Source organism: Microcaecilia unicolor, chromosome 3, assembly GCF_901765095.1.
Source record: "Microcaecilia unicolor chromosome 3, aMicUni1.1, whole genome shotgun sequence".
Classification (NCBI taxonomy): Eukaryota; Metazoa; Chordata; class Amphibia; order Gymnophiona; family Siphonopidae; genus Microcaecilia; species Microcaecilia unicolor.
This window is the reverse complement of record NC_044033.1, coordinates 314,019,643-314,046,648: the sequence shown is the minus strand read 5'-3', so window position 1 is coordinate 314,046,648 and position 27,006 is coordinate 314,019,643. Positions and strand designations below refer to the sequence as shown.

The following is a 27,006-nucleotide window of genomic DNA, read 5'->3' as shown; positions in this document are numbered from 1 at the left end:
CCGCCGGGCTGAAGTAATAGCCACCAAGAACACAGTCTTTAGGGACAGATCCTTATCCGAAACCGAAACCAAGGGCTCAAACGGCGGTCTCACCAAAGCCTCCAGCACGAGATTCAAATCCCACGGAGGTACCATCCGCCGCCGTGGCGGACGCAGTAACTTAACACCCTTCAAAAACCGCACCACATCCGGACTAGAAGCTAACGACTTCCCCTGGATCTTCCCGCGAAAACACAACAAAGCTGCCACCTGCACCTTCAAAGAAGACAGGGCCAGACCCCTGTCCATACCATCCTGCAAAAACTCCAAGACATCTGTTACCGACGCTTGAAAGGGAAGAACTTGTCTACCTACACACCAATGCTCAAATACTCTCCAGACCCGGACATACGCCAACGAAGTGGACTGCCTACGCGAACTCAACATCGTATCGATAACTCTGGACGAAAAATCTTTCTTCCTTAACCTGTGCCTCTCAAGAGCCAGGCCATAAGCGAGAACCGATCCGGATCCGGCATAACTATCGGTCCCTGACACAACACCCCTGACTCTGACAACGGCAGAGGATCCGCTACTGCCAACCGAACCAGATCTCCGTACCACGGCCGACGCGGCCAATTCGGGGCTACCAAATCACTTGACCGGGGTGCCGAGCAATGCGCTGAATCACTCGACCGACCAACGGCCATGGCGGAAACACATACAGCAACTCCTTCGGCCAAGGCATCAGGAGCGCGTCTATGCCCTCCGTTCGAGGATCCCTCCGCCGACTGAAAAACCTCTGAACCTGAGAATTGTGGGCGGTTGCCATGAGATCCATCACGGGAAGTCCCCAGACCGACACAATGCGATTGAACACCGCCCGATGAAGCGCCCATTCTCCTGGGTCCAGAGAATGCCTGCTTAGGTAGTCTGCCTCCACGTTGTCTACTCCAGCCACATGTGCCGCGGAGAGCGCTAGAAGATGAACCTCCGCCCATTGACACAACAGCGCCGCCTCCTCCGCGACCGCCTGACTCTTTGTGCCCCCCTGACGGTTGACATAAGCCACGGCGGTGGCGTTGTCGCAGAACACCCGGACTGCCTTCCGCACCAGCAGACTCAAACGCCAGCAGCGCCAGCCGAATGGCCCGAGTTTCCAAACGATTGATGGACCACTGAGCTTCTACCTGAGACCAACGACCTTGAGCTACCTGACCGAGACAATGAGCTCCCCAGCCCTGAAGACTGGCGTCTGTGACGAGGACCACCCACTGTGGAGCCTCCAACGGCATTCCCTTGTCCAGATTTCCTGGGTTTAGCCACCACCGGAGACTGAGGCGTGGGCTTATCGGCAGCTGAAGACACACGTCCAACCCCTGCGACAGGGGTGACCACCGACTGAGAAGAGCTGACTGCAACTGCCGCATATGCGCCCGGGCCCACGGAACTACTTCTATGGTGGCCGCCATCAACCCCAGAACTTGCAGATACTCCCGGGCCGTCTGAGCCGCCTCCGACAGGAGCAGACGAATCTGATCCTGCAACTTGCGAATCCGAGGGCCCGGCAGGAAGACTCGACCGTTCCTGGTGTTGAAAAGCACCCCCAGATATTCCAGCGACTGTGACGGCACCAGGTGACTCTTGGCGAAGTTCACTACCCAGCCCAGAGACTGAAGAAACTGCACCACCCGAGCAGTAGACACCTCGCTCGCCGACTGGGACTTGGCCCGAATCAACCAATCGTCCAGGTACGGGTGCACCAGAATACCCTGCTTCCGCAAGGCCGCCGCCACTACAACCATGATCTTGGAAAATGTTCGAGGGGCCGTTGCTAATCCGAAAGGCAGAGCACAAAACTGAAAATGCTTTCCTAAAACCGCAAAGCGCAGAAATCGCTGATGAGCGGCCCGAATGGGAATGTGCAGATAAGCCTCCGTCAAATCCAAAGACGTGAGAAACTCCCCTTCCTGCACCGCGACAATGACCGACCTCAATGTCTCCATGCGAAAAGAGGGGACTCAGAGCTGCATTGACCGCCTTCAGATCTAGGATAGGCCGAAAAGCATCCTCCTTCTTTGGGACCACAAAATAAATTGAATAGCAGCCCAAGCGACGCTGAGCGGGGGGAACAGGGACCACCGCCCCCAGACTGATCAAACGAGCCAGAGTGTCCCGTACCGCTTTCCGCTTGAGCCTCGAATGACAAGGAGACTCTAGAAACCTTTCGGGAGGCGAGCCGTCGAACTCCAGAGCGTATCCATCTCGCACCACCTCGAGAACCCATTGATCCGCAGTGATTTGGACCCAGTCCTGGTAAAACAGACTCAGCCGAGCCCCTACCCGAACCAGAGCCTGGGCCCGCACACCTTCATTGCGAACTACGCCCCGACACCTGTCCTCCTGCGGGAAAATCACGCCCGCCGCGCCGATTGCCCCGAAAGGACTGAGTGCGCTGAAAGAACCGACCTCTAAAGGAGCCACTAGTCCTCCCAGGCCTATACCGGCGAGCCTCCTTAAACCGACCTCGGGAGGAAATACCCCTGGAAGCCGCCTTAGGACGAAAATCCGGAAGACGAGGGGCCTTGGCATCACTGAGTCCGCGCACCAACTTATCCAAATCCTCACCAAAAAGCATGGACCCCTTAAAAGGAAGCGAACAAAGCTTGGCTTTGGAAGCCGCATCTGCGACCCAACCTCGCAACCACAGTGCCCTACGTGCCCCCACCAGCATAGCCATATTCTTGGCCAAGGCACGGATCAAATCATAAAGCGCATCCGACAAAAAGGACGATCCCATTTCCAATTTGGCTAATTCCTGTACCCCGGAGGTCCCAACCTCCACCGAATCATCAAGCAGCTTCTCGGCCCAGCGGAAACACGCCCGCGCAACCAGCCCCCCACAAACCGAGGCCTGCAGGGCCAGGGCCGACAAATCGAAACTCCGCTTGAGGAAGGCCTCAAGCCTCCTATCCTGGGGATCCCGGAGGGCAGTCCCCCCGTCCACCGGAATAGCCGTGGCTTTTGTAACTGCTGTCACCACCGCATCTACTGTGGGTGCCTTAAAGGAATCTCTATCTTCCTGTGGGAGCGGGTACAATCTAGACATTGCTTTAGACACTTTACAGGGAGAATCCGGCGAATGCCACTCTTGAAACACCATATCCCGGATGTCCTTATTCATGGGAAAAGACAGCCTGCCGCTGAATCCCCTTAACCAAGGGGTCCACCTGTCTAGCCTCCCCCAAAGACGCCTCCGGCTGCTCAAACTTAAGGGTTGAAGAGACCTGCTCAATGAGCTCCGCAAGCTCCTCCCTGTGAAAAATCCGCACTACGGAGGGGTCCTCCCCAGGGACCACCAACTCCGGATCCTGAGAACCCTCAAATCCCTCAGGGTCCCCCACATCACTAAAAGCACCTTCGGATCCTACAGGAGAGAATCCCTCCTCTTCGTCCCACTCAAAACGAGGCCTCTTAGGCACTGCCGCACTAGGCCCCTCCCCTAAAGGTGTGGGTCCTGCTTTCCAGGCTTGATAGAGGGTCCATACAAAATCCGGAGGAAAACAAACGCCTCCTGTACCCTCAGGCACCCCCTTCTGTACCGATCCGGGAGCAGCAGGGCCAAAAACAGCTGATTCCGCGGGACGCGCGGAATCCAAAATGGCGGACATTCCCGCCAAAACTAAATTCGCCGAAATCGTCCCTGCCGATGCTCCTGCCGCCCCCGACACCCCCGCACTCGCTGGGACTTCCGCACTCAATACCGGGGGTGCCATCGGCGAGGCCTGCTTCGGGTCGCCACACAACCGGCACTGACCCCCCGGAGCTTCTACTCCTCGGCGCAAGCACGCGCGACAGCAAAGGAGTTTGCCTGCCATGACCCCGAAGCTCCCAACACGCTGTGCAAAACGGCGCCAAAAGAAATCTCTCACTCACCGCTTCCCCAGCACAGGCACTCGCACTGCTCTCACTCGCTACTAACAGTGAACGAACCTGCCGTCCGTTCCTATGAAGGAAAAGCTTCAGATAGCTCTTAAAGAGACATCACCCAACTTTTTTTTTTTTTTCTCTTTGGCAGCTGAGGAGTGAGGGGCTCTCAAGGCTACAATATTAGAAAAGCAGCCGAGGCACAAAGCTGCCAGAGTCTCCAAAGAGAGCAGCACAGGGGGAGGGACCTGAACACAGGTGTGACACCCCAGGGGGGAAAAACTGGGCCCCACCGGACCCAGGGCCCCGAAGCACTTAATTTTTTTTTTTTTTTCTTTTTAAACCACGTACAGGGAATAGTCAAAACACATTAAATTTGGCAATCAGAGAATAAATCCCCTAACCGTATAATCCAGCTACCTCACCGGACTATTGAAGACTGCACAGGCTGTCCATCTACCTCTGCTGAGACTGAGAAAATACTGGCTAGTGGATGTACTGCACAGGTTATATATACAGTATTCAAAAGCTCAGTGTTTCTCAGTCTCCCTCTGCTGGTAGGAGGACATAACCCACGCGTCTTGACCGGTCTGGAGGAAGACTATGTTTGTCAGCCGCGAAGCTGGAAATAGCAGCCCACTGGAAACAGAGAGTGGGCCCTACGATTGTAGATTGGAAAACGAGGCTCCGAAATATAATGGGACTTGAGCAACTGACGGACAGACGGAGGGGTAGATTTGACCCTGGCGCGGAGGAGTGGACACACTTAGAACGTTTATGGACTGCTGCTACTAATGCACAGAGTATTCAGCCTTAAAGTGAGGGAGGGGGGAGGGAGGGGAGAAAATTCATTATGTTTTCAATTGTTTATATTGCAGTTCACTCTATTTGTATCCGTTGTACAGCTGTTAGCTGATTATGTGTATGTATTTAGGAACAATGTGACTAAATAAAAATATTTTTCAAATTAAAAAAAAAAAAAGAAAAAGAAATTTGAACTCCTGTGCCTTTCTAAACCAAGGAAGGAATGCCAGCATCATCTAATACCAATCTTTTCACCAAGCATTCATTACTTATGTGATGTCCCAAAATTCAGTCTAGTGCAGGGGCTATCAACCTGTCCTCAGGACACATAGCCAAGGTGAAATTAGATCTTACCTGCTAATTTTCTTTCCTCTAGACCCTCCAGACCGGTCAAGACGCGTGGGTTATGTCCTCCTACCAGCAGAGGGAGACTGAGAAAACACTAAGCTTTTGAAGCCTGTATATATAACCTGTGCAGAACCTCCACTAGCTAGTATACCCCTGACAAAGCAGAGAAACAAAAAACACTAACAACAACTAGCAACCCTGTACGTGGTCACAGTAAACTGCAAAAACAAGAAACATCTTCCGCTTGCTCTTACGGAAACATGTTCCTTTGCCTTTGATAAAACAGTTGGGCTTCTACAGGTGGACTATCAAAGAAGAGCCCCACCTGTCCCGGACTCCTATCACAAAACAGAAATAAACAGTCTGCAATTAGAGAAACAACAATTTACAGCAGCCAAGAATTATCCAACAAATACACCTCCTGGCCTCCAATACAGACAGGGCGGGCTCTTGACCGGTCTGGAGGGTCTAGAGGAAAGAAAATTAGCAGGTAAGATCTAATTTCACCTTCCTCAGCGACCCTCCAGACCGGTCAAGACGCGTGGGACGTACCAGAGCAGTAACTAACTTATGGGAGGGACCTACTAAGGCCAGAGGTCAAAACTGCTGCCCCAAAGCGCACCTCGTCCTTTGCATGCACAGGAATCCTATAATGCTTCACAAAGGAATGCAACGAAAACCAAACCGCAGCCCGACAAATATCTAACAGAGAAATCATACTATTCTCCGCCCACGAGGCTGCCATTCCCCTAGTGGAATGAGCAGACCAGCCCCTAGGCACCACAGGACCCTTCACCAAGTAAGCAGATGCAACCGCCTCCTTCAACCACCGTGCTATGGTCACCTTAGGAGCCGCTGCACCCTTCTTTGTGCCACCATGAAGAACGAACAAACGGTCAGAGGCTCTAAAGTCCTGAGTTCCAGAGAGATAACTCAAAACTCTCCTGACATCCAGCTTGGCAATACCACGCTGCTCCGAATCTCCAGCCATATCACCCAACACTGGCAGAGAGATGACCTGATTAACATGGAACTCGGAAACCACCTTGGGCAAAAAAGGAAAGCACCGTCCGCAACGAAACCTTTCCCTCAGAAAGGACAAAAATGGTTCCCTAAAAGACAAAGCCTGAAGCTCTGAAACACTCCCTGCTGAAGTAATCGCCACCAACAAGACCGCCTTTAAAGATAAATCCTTACAAGATGCCGATACCAGAGGCACAAACGGAGGCCTGATCAAAGCATCCAAAACTAGCTTCAAATCCCACGGAGGCACCATCCGTCACTGAGGCGGACGCAGCAACTTAACACCCTTCAAAAAACGCACTACCTCAGGCACAGACGCGAAGGACTTTCACTGAAGCTTCCCACGAAAACATGACAAAGCTGCCACCTGAACCTTCAGTGTAGACAAGGCCAGACCTCTATCAACACCATCGTGCAAAAATTCCAAAACTTCCGCCACCGAAGAGTGAAACGGCCGAACTCGATGGTCTTCACACCAGTGCTCAAAGATTCTCCAAACCCGGACATACACCAAGGAAGTGGATCGTCTACGGCAACTCAACATCGTAGCAAAGCCACTGGACGAAAGCCCCTTCAACTTGTGCCGCTCAAGAGCCAAACCATAAGCGAAAACCGAGCCGGATCCGGCATGATTATCGGGCCTTGACACAGAACTGATCCCAACAAAGGCAGGGCCGCCGCCCCTGCCAACCGCACCAGGTCTCCATACCATGGTCGACGCTGCCAATCCGAAGCTACCAGAATCACCCGACCGGAGTGATGTTCGATGCGCTATATTACTCGACCGACTAACAGCCACAGAGGAAACACATACAGTCACTCCCGAAGCCAAGGCAACAGAAGAGTGTCGATTTCCTCCGCTCAAGGGTCTCTTCAGCGACTGAAAAAAAAAAATCTCTGAACTTGCGCATAGCGAGCCGTTGCCCTAAGATCACCGAAAGTCCCCAGACCGACACAACTCACTGGAACACTGACCGAAGAAAAGACCACTCTCTGGAATCTAGAGTGTGCCTGCTGAGATAATCTGCATCTATGTGACCTACCCCGGCCACATGCGCTGCCAAGAGAGCCTGAAGATGAGTTCAACTGCGCCGCCAAGGCTCTTTGTTCCCCCCTTGACGGTTGACATATGCTACTGCCATGGCATTGTCACAGAGCACTCGGACTGCCTTGTGGCGAACCACCGACGTCAAGGCCTGGCGCGCCACCCGAATGGCCCGAGTTTCCAGCCGGTTGATGGACCACTCTGCTTCTGCGCGAGACCACCGGCCTTGAGCTACCTGACAGACAATGTGCCCCCCAACCTTGCAGACTGGCATCCGTGACCATTACCAGCCCCTGTGGGGACTCCAACGGCATTCCTTTCCCAAATTGCGCGGACTGAGCCACCAGCGGAGACTGAGACGAGTGGCCACCGACAGCGGACAACACATTTCCAAGTCCTGCGACAGAGGGGACCAACGACTGAGCAGAGCTGACTGTACCTGACGCATGTGCGCCCTGGCCCACGGAACTACCTCTATGGTCGCCGCCATCAGGCCCAGGACCTGACGATAAGTACGGGCCGTCGGCGCCTTCTCTGCAAGGAACCGACGAATCGGACCCTGTAACTTGGAACCAAAAGGCTGCACAAAGGAAAGTGAAGATAAGCTTCCGTCAAATCCAGGGAAGTGAGAAACTCTCCTTTCCTGACCGCACCAGTGACCGACCGCAACGTCTCCATCCGGAAAGAGGGCACCTTGAGTGCCGCATTGACCCTTTTGAGATCTAAAATGGGACGAAAAGTGTCCTCTTTCTTGTGGACCACAAAATAGATCAAATAGCACCCTGAGCGTTGCTGATCTGAAGGAACAGGAACCACGGCTCCCAACGCGAGCAGCCACCGCAGAGTGTCCCTCACTGCTGCCCTCTTGCTCCAAGACCGACAGAGGGATTCCAGAAACACTTTGGGAGAACAGTTTTCGAATTCCAGCGCACATCCGCCTCGAAACACCTTGAGAACCCACTGATCTGACCTGATTTGGGCCCAACTCTAGTAAAACAGACTCAGCCGAGCCCCAACATGCACCAGAGCCTGAGCCCGCACACCTTCATTGGGAATTGTGGCCTGAATACTAACCTCCCGCGGAAAAGCCACGCCCTCCGCGACGACTCTCACAAAAGAACTGTGTGCGCTGGAAAAACCGACCCCTAGAGGTCCTACTACTATTAAACATTTCTACAGCACTACTAGACTTATGCAGCACTGTACAAATTAACATGAAAAGACAGTCCCTGCTCAACAGAGCTTACAATCTAAATTGGACAAACAGACAGCTAGGGGTAGGTCCCACTCGATCTGCCCGGCCTATACCGCTGAGCCTCCCTAAACCGTCCCAGAGAGGAACTAGTTCTGGCCCCTGCCTTGAACCGAAAATCTGGAAGCCATAGAACCTTGGTATCACTAAGACCTCACACTAACTTGTCCAAATCTTCTCCAAAGAGCATAGCTCCCTTAAGTGGCAGAGACCCACAACCATAGCCATATTTTTTGTCTGAAGTAGGCAACAAATCATAAAAGCCTCAGACAAAAAGGATGAACCCATGTCCAAGTCGGCTAACTCCTGACCCCCAGAAGAACCAACATCTACCGAATCATCCAGGAGCTTCTCGGCCCAACGAAAACATGCCCGAGCTACCAGACCCCCACAAACCGAGGCCTGCAGGGCTAGAGCCGACAAAACAAAACTACGCTTGAGAAAAGATCCCAACTTCCTATCCTGAGGATCACGGAGGGCCGTTCCTCCATCAACCGGGATAGCCGTAGCTATAATTACTGCCGTCACTACTGCATCTACCGTGGGAGCCTTAAAGGAATCCCTATCGTCCTGAGGGAGGGGATAAAGCCTCGCCATTGCCTTTGCCACCTTACACGGCAAATCCCATTCCTGACAAATCATCTCCCGGAGATCCTTGTTCATAGGGAAGGATCACGCCCGACGCTGAATGCCCTTCACCAACGGATCCTGGACAGTTTCCCCCAAAGCCACCTCAGGACCAAACTGAAGGGTGGACGACACCTGATCTATGAGTTCTGACAGCTCATCTCTATGGAAAATCCGCACTACTGAAGGATCCTCTCCAGGAATCCAACAATCCTGCTCCTGAGAGCCGTCAATTCCATCTGACTCCCCCAGATCACTAAGCGCAGCTTCTGCAGCTACAGGAGAAAAACATTGCCTGTCCTCTGACCACTCTAACCGTGGTCTCTCAGCCAAGACGGAAATAGCCCCCTCTTCCAATTGGGGGGGGGGGGGGGTCCCGATCTCCAGGCCTGATACCGCGTCCAGACAAAATCTGGAGGAAAGCCCACCATTCCTGGACCGTCATTAGGCCCTTTTGTGCCAAAAACGGAGGCCGCAGGCCCAAAACCAGCCGGCTCCATGGGCCGCGTCAGACTCAAGATGGCGGCTGTTCCCGCCGAAACTGTTCCCGCTGACAGCGGCCCTGCCTACGCTCCCGCTGACCCGGAGACTCCCGACACCATCGATCCCTCCGCGGTCAAGTCGGGGGGTGCCGCAGCCACCTTTATAGGTGCACCGCAAAGCTACACTGAGCGCCCGGCGCCTCTACCCCTCGCCACGAGCACGCGCGACATCAGAGGAGCTGGGCCGCCATAAACCACGAGGGAAGGGAAAAGCTGTTCCGCAAACGCGCCAAACCAAAAACTCACTCACACTGCAAAAGCACTGGAGAAAGCGCTGCTCTCTCGTTCCAGCAAGGAATCAAAACCCCCGTTCGGTCCGCTGAAAATAAAGAAATAAATGCCCTTAAAGGCACAGTACTCCAACTCTGGCAGCTGGAAATTGTAAGGCACTCAAGGCTACAATACTGAGAAAGCAGCCAAGGCACAAAGCTGCCAAGCAAAACGAAATAGAATAACTGACCTTAAAGGCACAGTACTCTAATTCTGGCATCTGGAAATTGTAAGGCACTCAAGGCTACAATACTGAGAAAGCAGCCGAGGCACAAAGCTGGCAAGCAAAATGAAATAGAATAACTGACCTTAAAGGCACAGTACTCTAATTCTGGCATCTGGAAATTGTAAGGCACTCAAGGCTACAATACTGAGAAAGCAGCCGAGGCACAAAGCTGCCAAGCAAACAGAAATAGAGAGCAGCACAGGGGGAGGGACCCAAACATAGGTGTAACACCCCAGGGGGAAAAACTGGGCCCCACCAGACCCAGGGCCCCAAAGCACTTTTTTTTTTTTTTTTTTTTTTTTTTTTACACACACACGTACAGGGTACTGCAACAGAATAAAGTTTGGAAGGAAAAAATCCTACGACCCAATGACAAACTACCTCACCAGATTATTGGAGACTGCACAGGCTGTCAACTGCTACCTCTGCTGAGACTGAGAAAATACTGGCTAATGGAGGTTCTGCACAGGTTATATATACAGGCTTCAAAAGCTTAGTGTTTTCTCAGTCTCCCTCTGCTGGTAGGAGGACATAACCCACGCGTCTTGACCGGTCTGGAGGGTCGCTGAGGAAGTCAGGTTTTTGAGGATACCCACAATGAATAAGCATGAGATAAATTTGCATACCTTGGAGGTATTCATTGTGGGTATCCTGAAAATTTGACTGGCTAGGTGTGTCCCTAGGACTGGGACCCCTGGTCTAGTGATTCCTTGAATTTAGGTCTCAGGTACTATGGTGTGCAACACTGCCAATTCAAGTGCTAACTCCAAACTCAGATATGTAGCTAATCTCCAGTACAAGAGCGTTGTGCTTATTCCTATGTGACACCGAGACCCTGAAGCAGCTTTGCGAAACGCTGGCCACCGTCAGTGAAGACAGCACAGCATCGGTTGTAGCAACGCGGTCCAAGAATACCACCTTTAAAAGGTAAGTGTTGGTAGGTTACATCACATGTAATGTGGGTAAGTATAGAATTGATTAAAAAATACAGTTATTTAGATACTATCAATACTATACACATCATAAAAGGTTTTGGTCGATGATGAAGGCAAGATCCGTGTCATCTGTTTCAGCTCCGATAGATTTATCATGATCTAGGAGCTCTGAGGCCTTTTTTCCTGCAAAAGGCATAATTGTTCTGAATAGAGTTTAGTCATTTCCTAGGCAGCGGATATTTTTGTGACTGGTTTCTAGGATACTAGCATACCCGCATCCGTGTTGTATTATTTTAGTGGCTAATCTCCAGTAACCACTTTACCTTCACTCTATAGAATAAAATCAATTTATTTGTCTGAGAAACAATGCAATAAAATGGACAAACCAATATGCATTGCACTCCTGCCTTGCAGTTTCATCTTTGCATGCTTTATTCTCCTACATATTTTTGGTGGTATTCTGATTCTTCTAGCTCTTACATCAGACCCACTCCCCCCCCCCCCTCACTGAAACGCCCACAAAGGAAAACTCCTCACCATTTCATTAGGAACATCAGATCGCCACAGGAATCCGTAGCACCAATTATCTTTTCTGGCTCCAGGCCCCTCTCAAAGCCCCTGGCAATGTCGCTGCTCTGATACAAAGCAGAAAACAAAACCCAAGCATTAGACCATGATCCTAACATGACCTAACTGTACAATTCTCATGCATTGAGTAAACATGATTTCCCCTAATATTAATATAATTTAATTTTTTTTTTTTTTTTAAACTGCTCTGTGCTAAAAAAAGTCCATCATTTATTGACTTAGATTTCACTCTCCAACTGAGCTTCCAATTTTGCTCTCATTTTTAGAGTTTCAGGCAGCTTTCTGGGAACAGGTTTAAAGCTAAACTGTACTACATTGCCATGGTTGATTAATCACTCTTTTCTGTGCAACTATTTTAGCTTATTCCAGCAGTGGTCATTTGTCAAGGACAACATGTCCAAGGTAAAATTTTCACATGTCCTACATTTAGGCCATAAATTGAAGTAAATTTCTTTCTGAAGTCAAGGCACACAATGCAGCTACAACACTGCTCTGGTCTACCAATAAATGAAATAGCAGTTTGCAAGTGGTTACAGCACTGAACTGATATGGGAGAAGGCTGGGGATAAAAGTTCAAAAACTTGTCTTTACCTCAAGTTTATTCAGGGTTTACCATCCCGCACATCAAAAAGCATGTCTACGGCTTAGTCTAAAAATTACAGAAAAGGAAGAAAATAAAATATGAAGGAGGGGGGACAGGATAGAACTATTTTTGAGAGGAAAGGAAGGGGTCCAACTGGTCTGTCAGGCCCAACAGGCTCAATTTCCATGGATTACAATGGAGGGATTAGGAATATGCACCAGAGAAAAGAAACATTTTGAGCTCCGTTTAAAGATTTGGGAGAGATGACTCATGCCAGAGAGGCTGAGGTAGTTTTCCAGTGTTCAGGACCTTGAACTGAAAATAAATTGCCTTCCTATTATGTTGATGATTTGTCGAAAAGATGGTACTATAAATAGATTCAAGAACATTGTGATCATCATTACAAAACCCGAGTATGGGGTTAACATACAAGAGAGACGTAATGGTTCATCAGGCAGATGAATTTTATAGACCAAGAATAAAATTTTATAGATAATACGGTGGAGCAAAGGGAGCCAATGGGCTGTTTTCAATAGTGGGGTAACGTGATCAAAGTTCTTTTTCCAGTAACAAGTTTGATAGAGGTATTCTGGACTATTTGTAGGAACCTAAATATCGGTTGTTTTGAGACCCTTGTAAAGTAAAGTGAGTTACAGTAGTCAATTTTGCTAACGACAAAGGAGTCAATAAAAGGACAAACTCAGCAAATTTGCCAACGTCTATGGAAACAATCCTTAATTACATTAGTAATCTGTGGTCAAAAAAGTGATTCATCTACAATGACACTTAATTTTTAAACTAGGTAATTGAGGAATAACAGTTGCACAGAGAAGAATGGGCCGGAATAGGCAGGCATTAAGACAGTTTGAAAAGAGAACACAGCTGAATTTAATTGGTTTAAGCCTCACTTTGTTATGTTGTAGTAGTCTAGTTGTTAAGGGACTGATCACTCAATGGATGTATCCAGCTCTGTTTCCTGGGCTGCAAGAATTTTTTCACTAGTACTACAAACCTGGTTTATCAGCTGAGCATAATCAAGATCACCACTCAGGGCTCTCATTGAGCAGGGATCATCAATAGCCATTGGGTCAATAGGCTGGCAAACCTGTTCACAACTGGTAATCAGGGGAGGGAGGAGAAAAATTGTCAAAGTATACAAACCTCTCGCTTCCTTTTGGATCTGATCTCATCACCACTATTAGATAGGCTGGATTTCCTCTTGGTGGTCTCAGATTTGTCCTTGGCTTTATCACCTTCCTTGAGTTTCTTGTACTTCTTCATAAATTCTGAGATTAGTTCTGGACAATCCAAGTTTTTTTCCGGTTCCCACGTATTGTGCTCTCTGGATACAGAGGGATGGAAAACTATTAGAAGTGCTCCATTTCTAGTTTACAATTTCACTCCTGATAGAAGCAACACACTAAAAACAGAAGCTTTCTGGTACCTGTGGCATAACAGAAGCCATTTTACATCATGCAAAGGTGCAGTCAACCCCCACTGTGATTTCGTGAGAGAATATATGGTCTTGGACTGTTACAATTAGAGCAACGATGGATAAACAGATTAAATACTATAGAACCTTTAGGACTTAGTATCTCCATATAATAGAAAGCATTCTGGTAACAGTATTATTCAAATTATATGCAAGAAGATCTTCTAGTCATCCTTGTTATGTTGAGACAATATTATCAATCTTGATAACAGCAGTTTTTGGTTACTAGAGTTCAACTGGCACAAAGTCTACTTTTGGGTAGGCAGCATTTTAATTTTAGCTTTGAAAAAAAAATCAGACAAGAAGACTGGCACTATAAAAGACTGATTCTGCTAAAGGACTTAACGTTATTGGAAGCCTGATAAAAAAAAAAAAATCACTTCTTCCTTTCTAAATAAAGAAGTGCTTGTCAGTACAGGAATTTTAATAGTTGCACTTAAGCACAGATGAAACAAAAAGTGGAGCACACAATTAATAATGGGAACCAGATGATTCTTTGCCGGCATATGAAAAATGACCCGACACAGCTATGTTTCAGCCATAAGCGTGCATCAGGGGTCTCAAGAAAATCTAAAAATCATAAAATTACATAAAATACCAGAATTACACTTAAACAATGCACTTATGAAGTGAATGGTGAGGCTCTTGAAACTGAACTCAGTGAAATGGGCGGCTCTGTTGAGCCGAAGACTGAAAGACGTTATAAGTAGTTTTTCAGATTTCAAATTCTGAAGGTGCGAGCAGCCAAAACAAAAGACTTAATTATAATACTGAAAAAAGTAAAGAAAGAAAAAAATATATATAGAAGTATTAAAGTGATTAAAAATAGGGTTTTATAAATTGACCTATGATGCTAAACCGGCATTGCCGGGTTACCGGAGGTTTTTGCAACGAGCAGTTTTGATGGGCAAGAAAGTGATTTTGAATAGTTGGATGGATCAGACAGGCCCAACTTTCAGCCACTGGAGAATCCTTATGATTGATTTGTCAAAGGTGGAGCGATGTGGAGTCCGAACGCTGGACTCGGAAAAAGGGAGACGTTTGACTTGGAGTACCTTCTGGAACACTTTACACACGTCAGCGAGAAGAAAATTGCTTGCCACTTAATTTCTGTATCCCTATTGATACTATCAGTGAATTAGTTAACATGGAGGTGGGAGGGTAGGGATCAACTAAATTACATAATGTATGACAGCGCAAGAAATAATATGTAACCATGTTGCATAGTTCTGCTGGTAGTCTCTTGTGAGACTTTTTAATGTGTCTAAATTTTGGCCATTGAAGCCACCAAGGTCTTTCTCCCCATAAAATAAGAATCTGATATAATGAAAGTAATGAATAAATAAATCAATAAATGAACATTTGAAGTGGGGAATTGGTGTGCTACATGTTTATAAATTCTGAAGATGCATCCAATGGAGTTTCTAGGACAGTCAAGCCAGTCCTGGAGTACCCTCTGGATCAGTGTGGGTTTTAGGATATTAACAATTAACATGCATTCTCTCTACAGCATGTAACTCTCATGCTTGATATCCTGAAAACCAGACAAGCTAGACGGTATATCAGATCTGCTTGAGAGAAAAAAAACTGGTCAAAGAGTTACAGCTATTTAGAATCAAGCATTCTTAACTATACAAATCAGCTCTGCCACTGACATATTATGACCAGCAGCAAAACCAATACACATACTGTCCACAAGTGGTAGCTGTACATGACTTCTGAAGTAATGAGACTGTAAAGAGCCATCATTTAAATGAAAGGTACAATACTTCTAACTTGGGAAAAGGGTGTTTTTAAGCAGGTTGTCTCTCAAAGTCTGGCCAGAAACTTCACAATTCTGTGCAAAATTTAGGTACCCCTGTCAAATGTTGTGCGTCAATGAACCCCAAAAGTGAACAGAAACCAACTAACCAACCACCTCTACATGGTGCAGAGTTAAATATAAACAGCTTTCTGCTTATTGATAATGCATAATCACTATTTGTTGATCTTAAAGTGCTTCCCAAACCTTTTTTCCAATGACCCCATTTAACACTTAAAAAACAAAAATTCACATGACCCCAGATGAAAAATAGGCCTCCATTTTCCTCCCCTCCCTCATCCAGTTCCTCTTCCTTTCACTTACCCAAAAGCTTGAAAGCAGCAGCAGTCAAAGGGCCCTGTGCGTCACTGTGCATTCAGAGCCCAGTACTCTGCTCTGGTTTCCAGATGAACAGGAAGTCTGCATGAGATAAGGGGGCAGAGCATGTGAACATTCAACCACTCACAGACTCTACACTGATTGTAACTATTGGGTATAGGTCACAGCAAACATCCAGGAGTGGGAATATCCAAATTCTGTGATACCACTACTGGTGTCAACTCAGTTTGGGAACTGCAGATTTAACAGATTTAAAATAAAGCAAAATGGCAATGCAAAAGTTTGGACACCTTTCCAATTTGATTCACTATTACAGTTTTATTTTTATATAAAGTTAAACAGGCCCAAGATGTTTACTAACTTGTTAGGCCTCCAATTAGTCAGGTAAAGACAATTCTACAATTGAACAAATACCCTGACTCATCTAACCTCTTAACTTACAGTGCTTCAGTCATAGGCTGTCTAATCAGTAATCTGGTCATTTAAAATGAAGGCAATTCACCCTTATGAAACAGGGGAAAGCAAAAAATTTCCAACTAGCAATTTCAACAAACACTGAAAATATGGAAGTGAAGTGGAATTATTGAAGGCAGGCAAAATCTGGAAGACCAAGAAAACCTAAACTGAATTTCCACCACAAAAACTGGTCAGATCTCCTAAAATGACCAGCAGAAAAGGTTACCTGTCACGAGCAAATGTCAACATGCCTTCGAAACTAATGTCTCACAGTTAGTGAAGGTCGTGGTCTTAAGGGGCTGGATATTTCAGCAAGACAATCCATAACTTCAGAATCATCCATACTTACAGAAAATAAAGATCAAAGTCTTGAAATTGCCTTCAAAAATCCTTAGACGTTAATAAAAATCTGTGGGGAGATCTCAAAACACATAGTATTCATAAAATGTTTTTCTGAAGCTGTCTACAAGAAATGTTTGGACGATGCTATTTCTGATAAAGAAGGTGTTAAAGACTGAAAGGGTGTCTCAACTAGTTATATTTTGAATCTGTTAAAACTGCAATAGTATTTATGCATTAAAATTTGCAGAAAGGCTTCCACCTTGGGGAGTCAAAATCTCTCCAGTTGCTCCTGGGGAACAGGATACAAGCAGGATGTGGCCCGAGTCACGCTCAGGCCTAGCGTTGGGTGAAGACACTGCGCCAAAATTAATTCCTGCATAGTCTCATGGACCAGGAAAAACCTATGGGAAGGGGGCTTCTTGGTGCTAGTCATCAGCGTATTGGCCGCAGTGGCAGGTTGCAGTTCCACAGTGGAGATGTGAAGCGCCTCCATGGGCTTCAGTGTGAGAGAAGGGAGCTCCACCTGACGAAATAACCACACCGCAATGGGGTCATCAGACTCATCCAGAGCAAGTTCCCCCTCCTCCAGAGCTGCTGGAACTCCAGTCAGGTCTGAAGCTGAAGAGAGCCCCCCCCTCCCCAACTCAGAGGGCCCAAGGGATGGGGGAAAACCAGGGAACCCTTCTGGCTCCAAGTCCACACATTGCCACTTGACGGAATCTTGCCACTTGCAGGCAAGCAATTCTCCACTGGAGAGCACACTGCCGCTTGACGAAATCTTGCAATTCTCGAGTGCCCCTTTTTAGCAGGAAGGCCTGATGCATGATGAGCACAAAACTCTGGGGAGGAGATAGCAGACCTGACTTCCAAGGACGCAGTAGAGGTAGATGACCCCCACCCCCCCCCCCCCCCCAGGCATCCAAACTAGTAGCAGCAATCCCCCTAGGACAGAGGCAGAGCTCTCATGCGGAGGAAGGAGAAAAATGTGAGCATCCAAGATGGCCGCCAAAATAGCAGAACAGTGTCCGAGGGCCGTAGCGGCAAAAAGGAGCTGCCAGTATCAGCACCAGAAGAGCCTTGGCCCCGCCGTCCCATCGATTCCACCCCCCTGGCAGGCAAGACAGAGCCCCAACATTGCCTTGAATGCTCCACACCAGGAGCACCTTTTTACCAGATCTGCAGCCATCCCGCTGCAGTGAAAAAAGAGCCATGACTGAAAAAACCCGACTGGAAGAAGAGCAGTACTCATCCTAAAAACAAGTGCAGCAGACCTGGGTGTAGTCAGAACCTTTCCTCTGTGCTAAATTACAGACACTCAATCTCCTTCTCTGACAGCAGAACTGACCACCAAACAGTGGTACAAAACCATTTATTCTTGTGGACTTTTTTTTTTTGCCAATGTGGTAAAGCAGAAGAAAGCGACAGGAGGTTATGGAATGGGGAGGAGGTCTGGTACCACCAAGTGTACCCCAAGACCTGCCCAAAGGAACGGGAGCTGGGTCCAAGCAAGAATCCAGGAGCCGACATGAGACTGTCCACCGCCTGCTGGAAATAAGAGCAATATAGACTGTCCAGGAGCCTTACCGCCCTATATGAAGGAGTTCAGTTTTGCACTCTCACCTCCACCTGCATGGTCACAACCCATCAGTTCCTGCATTCATCTGCTTGACACTAAAAAAGTGCAACTTTGCATCATGTTGAGGTATTTGCTTCTGTTCATGTAGGGATTCAATGAATATACAATTAGACCAGGGGTGCATAGAACTTTAAATGAGACAACCAACCATATGACTCGGAAGCTCATTACTCTGTCCAAATTAATTTTTAAAGACCAAATCAAGTGCAAGTAAGCAGCGACAATAAAGAAATAATGCAACAGGTACTTACTCTGAGAACCCTTTCCATTTCAGCAGATACTCTACTTGTCCTCTCATAACACGTCTATCTAGCACTTTCTCCACAACATATTCCTCCTCTTCCTCAGAAGATGCATCATCTAATGACCTCTTGTTTTTCTTCCCCATGGTGCACTGGACAATGTGTTACAAATACACAGACACTGTCTTGGTCCTGCAAATTCAAGAACACAGCATACCCTATTGACCTTCCATTCAGCAGGAACCATAAGCACTAGAAAAAAAAAATTCAGAGTAGACACCCCTCTGATTAAAGAAGAGATCAGAACACACATCTCCTTTAGTTTTTCTTACTGTTTATCTGAATTGTATCAGTTCCATTTATGGCTTATGAACAGCTGATGGCCACTTACTCCTGTTCCATCATTCAACTTATTTATACGCTCAAAGCTAGTCTCCAGGATTATGGAGCTCTAGATGTATGCAAGAGGTAGCGCTGCACTCCTTGGGGAATTCTGTGCAATTGTGCAATGCAGAATTTGTACAGAATTCTCCCCATAGCGCAGATTTTACTTTTTCTCAATAGAAAAATCAATCTGAAGCTAGAGCCAGGTGGCAGGGAGACCCAGAAACCAACTGCAATCATTGTGAGTCGTCACAGCAAATCTGTGGTAAGAGGAACAGCCAAACCCACAGGAGGCACTGGAGTTTATTAAGCTCAGGCAGCCCATAGGAGCACAGGTTCAACCAAATCTGTGGGAGAAGCAACAGATCGAACTCTTGACACCTACAGGAGCAGCAGAAGCTGAGGATTAGTCTAGTCTGCTGCTAAACTTCAAAGAGCCCACTCTCTAGTAATATGCAAGGAGGCACAGAAACAGCTTTGCAAGTGTAGGGAAAGGAGGCCAACACTGTTAGAAGAGCCCATCAGCAGAAATAGTTCTTCCTCGCCATCACATGTAGGTGACCTCGGAAAGGGGAAGAGTCAGTGCTACCTGCCAACAGAAAAGCCAGCAATAGCAGCCTACAGGAGGCTGGCATTTAAGGTCCTCAGCCTGGTTGCTACCTAGGCTCGTCTTCCAAATCTATCTGTCCTCCCCCCAAAAACAAATTTTGAAACTACACCTACTTTAATATTTTGTAAGTGCAATATTATTTCTAGGCCCCAATTCCTCTCTTTTTTTTCTCCATATCCCTCTGTCTCTCTCCAATTCTGAGTACACTCCCTCCCCACCCCCCCATTTAATTCCATGTATTCTTCTCCATCCAATTTTCCCATCCCAAATTTAGGGATATGGGACTTGATATACCGCCTTTCTGTGGTATTTTGCAACTGCCTTCTTATCCACCACACAACAGATTTTTTTTGCATCACTATCCACCCCTTCCTCCTGGTTTCAGCCAAAGACAAAATGTGTGGCCAAAGTTTGCTGCTCACCCAGCCCCCACTCCCTACTCTGCTAACCCCTCAAACTAAAGGAGCTCAACTTCCTCCCTTGTCCCAAAAAGAAGCCCCCTGGACCTACCATACCACCATGGTGGTTTAGTGGCTTGTAGAGGAAGGAGCAATCTGCAGTTGCTCCTACCCATGCTGTTTCCAATCCCAAAATATCACTGAAGGTTGCGGCAGCCAAACTTGAGACTGCCACTGAAGTTGTGGCAGTAATTCTGTGTTGACAGCATGGGCAAGTGCAACTGGGGATCGCTCTTGCCCCTACAAGCTGGTATGGTAGGCCCGGGAAAGGGGGGAGATAAGCCACGAGGCTGAAAAATGCATTGACCAAACCTCGGGTAGCACAAAGTGAGGCCAACACTGTTTAGATTGTAAGCTCTTTGAGCAGGGACTGTCCTATGTTAAATTGTACAGCGCTGCGTAACCCTAGTAGCGCTTTAGAAAAGTTAAGTAGTAGTAGTACATCACTAAAAGTTGCTGCTCCACATTCTGAACTTATTCTTCAGTAATCCTGTCCGGCCCAGCAGCAGCAGAAGGGCTTAAAAGCATCACCTGCTGCCATGAGGTAATCCCTCAATATGAGTTGCAAAAATCCCGTGACTCATATATTTGGTCCTGCAGAAGTAGATACACTCAAGCCATTCTCCTGCTGCCAGACCAGATGGGGTTAAACTTGGAGTCAGTGCAATATTAGTGTGAAGTGCTACAATTTAAAAACGTACAATGGAATGTACTGAAATTCAGGATAATCAGCAAAAATATATTTTAGATATATTAAGAATAGAGAAATTATGTTTGCAGATCACTAAAGTCTGGACTTGCCTGTTGAGTCTTGCCAGACCAGTACCAGGTTAACATATTATGTCCCCCAGTAAGAGAAAATAGCTCAGACTAATCCCCTTTTATAGGGGCTGGTGCTGCCTTCAGGTCCTCAGTACCCCATAGCAAAGCTATGACAATGTTTTTTTGGTTTCCAAGTCACCACTAGAACTCATCCTAATGCAGGATAACATTTCATTGTCACTAACCCAGGAATGAGATGAGATGTACATCAAGATACTTTCAGAGTGAGCTACAACTTACTAACTGCTAGCTTTCTGAATTTGACATACAGAGCCCATGGCTTCTATGGGTGGGTTCAGGATTCTTTGGCAGGACTCAAGGAAAGGAAATTAAACAGGTTAGGACCAGATTTCACCCTCATTGACCATGTCAGATCAATCCAGTTGAGCAGGATGTACCCAGGTGAGAGGCAGTCACAATAGCTCTCAGGACTACCACACAAGATGTAGATTAGGGGTGTCCAACCTCAGCCATTGCCAGGTCAGGTTTTCCTCAATGAATATGCATGAGGTGTATATATATATATATATACACACACACACACTGGTTTCTGACCACCACCACCCTGTATCATTTGCCAATATGGCAGCAAGCTCCACCCACTGGCTTGATAGGCTCATACTGTTTCCTGTTATCAAACCTCCTTGCGTCAAATACTAGAAATTTTAGAGTTGGAGTCCAAGGTTTGGTGTATGTAGAATTATGAGCACAGTCATGCACTATGGAATGGGTCAAAAGGTCAGAAATTGATAAGTCTGTGCGACTCTGGAATTTATGATCTATTATGATTATGTGTAAACAAACGGAAGAATGTGGTTTAACAGGTTTAGCAAAGCAGATGGTGAGAACCAGATAATCTATGAGAAGGATAATTTGCAGAAAAAGTCATGTAAATCATTGTCTGAAATAAATGATTTAAGCCGCCATCTCAGAACAGTATTTCAGAGACGAAGTCGCAGTGAACATCTTTTTATGTAACTGTACTGAACTCTCATGAGAAACTATAATTGTAGCTGTATTTGGTAAGTAAATGAACAATTGACTCTCTCATATGCAAGCAGCCCTGGTTTCTTTTATCCCCCCCCCCCCAAGTTGCTGATGGCTGCTAATTTGGGAGGGGTACAAGGGGCCTAAAAACATGTACCAACTGCAGAGCCCTAAAGTCCAAAATAAGGAATTGGCCTCTCACTATAAATCGTGTACACAAAGGTGAGTATTTATTAAACCATGTTAGCAGTTTAGCACAGGTTTAACACACAGTAAAGCCATAATGCACATGGGTGGGGTGGGGTGGGGGGGAACAAAACTTGAAACATTCACTGACGACATTAACCTAGGAGAAAAAAAAATTCTATCTAAACACTGGTAAGACCCACAAGTTTAAGGGCTTCCACTATAGAAACTAGCACATTAATCCGTTAGTTCAGTGGTTCCCAAACCTGGTCCTGGAGGCACCTCTGCCAGTCAGGTTTTTTGGGGATGGCCACAATGACTATTCATAATTCAAAACCACAGGGTTATTATATATAATCTCATATCAATTATTGATATAATTAACTTGCTATTTTACATAACTTATTTGCTTTATTATAAATATATGCGCACAATTAAAAATAGCCCTCTCAAAACCATTGAATTACATGCATAACCACCGAAATTCTCTGGCATTTTTCAACTACTTCTCTTGATGCTAGCATGTACTTCAATTGCATCAACTATAACTTACCTAGCTCAAGTTACTATCTCGAGTACATAAGTACATAAGTATTGCCATACTGGGAAAGACCAAAGGTCCATAAAGCCCAGCATCTTGTTTCCAACAGTGGCCAATCCAGTGTGCTGCTGCAGCTAAGAAAGCAAATAGAATGTGATTAAACTTTGTTACATTAATAAAAGGCTACCTATCAGAACAAAGATCGAATATACCAAAACCTACCCTATAACTTATGTAGCCATAATTTAAAGTTCTTTCCCTGCTCCACAGGTAACAAGCATTATATTTGATTTGAATAGCCATGTGGGATGAATGGACATAGCTATGATACACTGTCTTCATTTTGTGGCTCACTAGTGTGCAGAAGAACTGAGCTGAGATATTCAATAAAACTGACTGCAAGCACATGATTCACAACTCATATCTAACCTGTGTATGAAGCTGTGTGGAGCAGGAAAAGAACTTTAAATTATGGCTACACAGAAATTATAGGGCAGCTTTTGGTATACTTGAACTCTTTGTTCAAATATACCAAACAGGAGGTCTTATTAATATAACAAGGTTTAATCACTCTTGAAATAGTATACTTACTCAAGTTAGGTAAGAGTTACAGATATAGTTGATACAATTGAAGTGCATGTTAGCATCAAGTAGTCGAAAAATGTAACATTATACAATGGCTTTAAGAAGGCTTTTAAGAAGGCTATTTTTTATTGTTTGTATATCCTATATAATAAAACACACCTCCAACATTCTGAAGCTGAGAAAGTGAAGCCTTGAAGCATTCGTGCTCTCTCTAAAGCTGTATCCATCTCCTGAAGTGACGTCAGCGTACTTCCGGGTATGTCCACATGCAGCACAGACCAACCACAGGTGGGAGGGCGGGTGCACAGCGGTGATTGGCTCTACTGTTCAGTGGGCATGCACGCTGAGCTGTGCATGGCAGCGGAGGTTGGGCGGTTGGCGGAAGGGCAGAGATTTGGGCGGGTTGCTGCTGTAAAGGGAAGGAGACTCGCTGGATGGCTGGAGGGGGGCAAGGGAAAAAGTAGAATCGCTGGGTGGCTGGAGGGGGAGCAGGGGGGAGAGAGAATTGCTGGGTGGCTGGAGTGGGGGACAGAGGAGACACTTGCACCCAGCAGTCTCACTCTCTCTGTCACACACACACACACATTCACTCTCTCTCTCACACACAGGCAATCTCACACATACTCTCTCAAACATACACACTCCGAGGAAAACCTAGCTAGCGCCCGTTTCATTTGTGTCAGAAACGGGCCTGTTTTACTAGTATCAAACATATAAACGGCAAGTGAATGACACCTGCAAATGCGCAGTAGAGTCGGAACGCTGAGAGTGTAGAAGTCCAAGCCCCGCCTCCACCAGCAGTACAGCCCAATAGGGAGGAGGGCTTGGACATGGGCGTGGAAATCAGAGGAGGGAGCAGGGAGCGAAGGAGGGGGCAGAACTGAGGGAAACAGACACTGGGGGGGGGGGGGGGGGGGGGGGGGGGAGGGGAGAGAGCAGGGTTGGGGAGGGGGTAAGGAAATAGGAAAACAAAAAACTAGCCCGTTGTTACGGGCTTAACAGCTAGTGTATAATAAAGCATAAATTATTCTGCAGGTAAAAGCATTTAAGTAAAATAGTAAGCTCATTATACCAACAATGACTATCCATGAGATATTTTTACATGTACTGCCTCCACTGCATGCAAATCTCTCAAGAATACTCATTGAGGATATCCCAAAAACCTGATTGGTTGGGGTACCTCCAGGATCAGGTTTGGGAACCACTGTGTTAATTGTTCCTCTCCAGTTGAACAATACTCCCTTTAACATTACCACTTCTCTCCATTAACTCTCAGTACTACAAACTGATGTAAATGGCAAAATATTACAGGGTTTAAAGTGATCAACTAGCCACAGTTTCAGATATTAAATCCATTAATGCATTTCCTTTCACCTCCATGCTCTTCATCTTGCCTAATTTAACTTACACCTCAGAAAACAGCACAATTTCATAAGAAAATTATAGCAATACTGGAACAGACCAATAGTGCATTTAGCCCAGTATCCTGCCTGCCAACAGTGACCAATCCCAGATCACAAGTAATCAGCAGAAACCTAATTAGTAGCAACATTCCATGCTACCAATCCTGGGACAAGCAGTGGCTTCCCCCATGTCCATCTCAATAAAAGACTATGGACTTTTCCTCTAGGAACTGAAAAACTTTTTTTAAACCCAGATACCCTAGTCACAGTTACCATATCCTCCTGCAGCAAGTTCCAGAGCTTAACTATTCTTTGAGTGAAAAGATATATCCCCCTAGTCTTTGTACCTTTTGAAAGAGTAAAAAAATTGATTCACTTTTTCCTGTTCTACACCAAGAGTTTTGTAGACCCCAATCATATCCCTCCTCAGCCTACACTTTTCCAAGCTGAAGAGCCCTAACTTCTTTAGCCTTTCCTCATATGGAAGGTGTTCCATCCCCTTTATCATTTTGGTCTTCTTTGAACCTTTTCTAATTCCATGTTTTCTGAGATAAAGTGAAAAGAACGCAATACTCAAAGTGAGGTCGCAAGATGAAGCAACACAGAGGCATTATAATATTGTTTTTTCCATCCCTCTTCTAAGAATTCCTAGCATCCTATTTGCTTTTTTGGCCACCACCACACACTAGGCAGAAAATTTCAGTCTATTGACAACAATGACACCTACATCTTTTTCTTAAGTGCTGACTCTTAAGGTGGACCCTAGAATCAGGTAGCCATGATTTCTACATATATCAACCCACAGGTATTTTGCTAAAAACTTGTACAAGTAAAAAAGTAGGAAACACTTCTCTACATGTCTTGGAACATGGGTCTTACTTACATACTCTGCAAGCAACCATGTGAGCAAGCCATAAGAAACCACTAAATTGAAGCTCCCATATCTTCTCAAGTACATATATAAATGCCTTGCTTTCAAAATTTGAAAGCTGCAAGAAATCACACATTAGACAACAGCACTCTTACTGACAAGCAAGTTATTTTGCCCGATCCACCCCCCCCCTCCCCGACATAAATAAAAAGTAAGGCACATACCAACTAGGCCTTCACAGAATTGACCATAAAAAGAAACACTTTAAAAAAAATCGAGTTCACCTAGGGACAAGACAAGAAACGTGGCGTATTATAAGAACATTTTTATTACATGGGTCTAATGCAGCGCTTTTAAACTGCTCATTTAATTTAAATCCCAGGCATATACCTTTTTGTTTCTATCCTAAAAAAGGCTGTACATTTTGAAGGCAGAAAAGCCAAGGAACAAATGGAGTTTAGAACACGAGTTACTTCATACAAACCTAGCTACAAAAACTCTAGAGAAAGATAGCGGCAAGAAAAAGCTATACAACATATCACATTAAAAGTTGCACAATATATTTATGTTGACTCTTCCACACCCCCCCCCCCCCAAAAAAAAAAAATTGTGGGCAAACAAAAAAAAAAAAATGAGCACTCCAATACCACACAACTGTCCTTAGGCTAGCAAATATTATTGCCTTAGGCATTTTACATACATCCGAGAGCCTCAACAGGCCTAATCACCCCATCCCGTTGGCAGGGAAGGAGAAAGGCAGGCTTTTCCCCGAGTCCCCTAACACAGACATACTCATGCCTCCTACCTGGCACCAGCCGCCGCGCCGGGTCCAGCCCTCCGCTCCCCACGTTACGCCCATTGGTTACCGCTACCGCACACTTTTCAGGATGTAAGCTCCACGCGCTCTCCCATTGGCTAACTACGACTGTCCATCAGGGGCTCTTTTCCCCATCCTCACCTTCACTCGTACCCCTCCTCCACAACCGCACCCCCATCCCCCACCACCAGACTTACTGCTTCACACAATGAAACCAATCGTCTCCTTCCCCACCATCGACTCCATCCCAGACCACAAAAACAATAAGTCATTTTCTGCCCTCTTTTTCTTTGAATCACTTACCTGAAACGAACAAAAAGGCTTCGGTGCTGGACACCGGCCCGTCCCTTCAGCAAACAGCACTGAAAGAGCGCAAAACCCCTTTGCGCAGCAGCACCAAAGCCCCGCCAAAACAACTAATAGCGCGCATGCGCGCCACTTCACCGCACCGTCCCCTTTTTATTAAACTCCCCCCACCCATGAATTCTTCCTATCCACAAATATTTTCTTCTGTTTTAAAATCACTCATAAGTGAGACAACTTTTATTTGTGTTTAAGGCAATGCATTTTGTTTGAAAGAAATACAATTTAAACATACATCTTTATCCTAGCTTAAATCACCCTAGCCATCTGAATGGCCGTTTAAGGGTGCGGATTCAAAACAGATAATTGACAGAAGTATAGGCCAATCGAATACGGAGTTTCGAAGTAAGGGGGCATGTCCGCACAGTTTTACGTACACACAGGTTGGAAAAAGAAATTTCTGGGACGTCACAGCAGGAAGAGAGAAACGTGTTCAAAAAGCAGGACTGTTGGCCAATGAAAAGAAAAAAGTCTACCTACCCTACTCTTATGGACCAATAGGAGCAGAGAGTGGGTGTGTAG

The 27,006-nt window shown here is 46.3% G+C and overlaps 1 protein-coding gene across 3 annotated transcripts in view; it reads right to left on the bottom strand.

Annotated features, from left to right (window-relative positions):
• CBX5 (chromobox 5) overlaps nt 1-27,006 on the bottom strand; it is a 49,534-nt gene that overhangs the window by 19,425 nt on the left and 3,103 nt on the right. Inside the window, exons 1-4 of one of the 3 annotated variants that reach the window (XM_030198327.1) lie at nt 26,425-26,510; nt 18,467-18,649; nt 13,311-13,491; nt 11,516-11,613 (exon numbers count right to left, since the gene is read on the bottom strand). In XM_030198327.1, the coding sequence (XP_030054187.1) occupies nt 11,516-11,613; nt 13,311-13,491; nt 18,467-18,603 (416 nt within the window). In that variant the 5' untranslated portion in view covers nt 18,604-18,649; nt 26,425-26,510. Of the gene's footprint in view, nt 1-11,515; nt 11,614-13,310; nt 13,492-18,466; nt 18,650-26,109; nt 26,126-26,424; nt 26,511-27,006 lie in introns of those variants that run through there. The other 2 variants (XM_030198329.1, XM_030198328.1) reach the window with 2 other exon arrangements.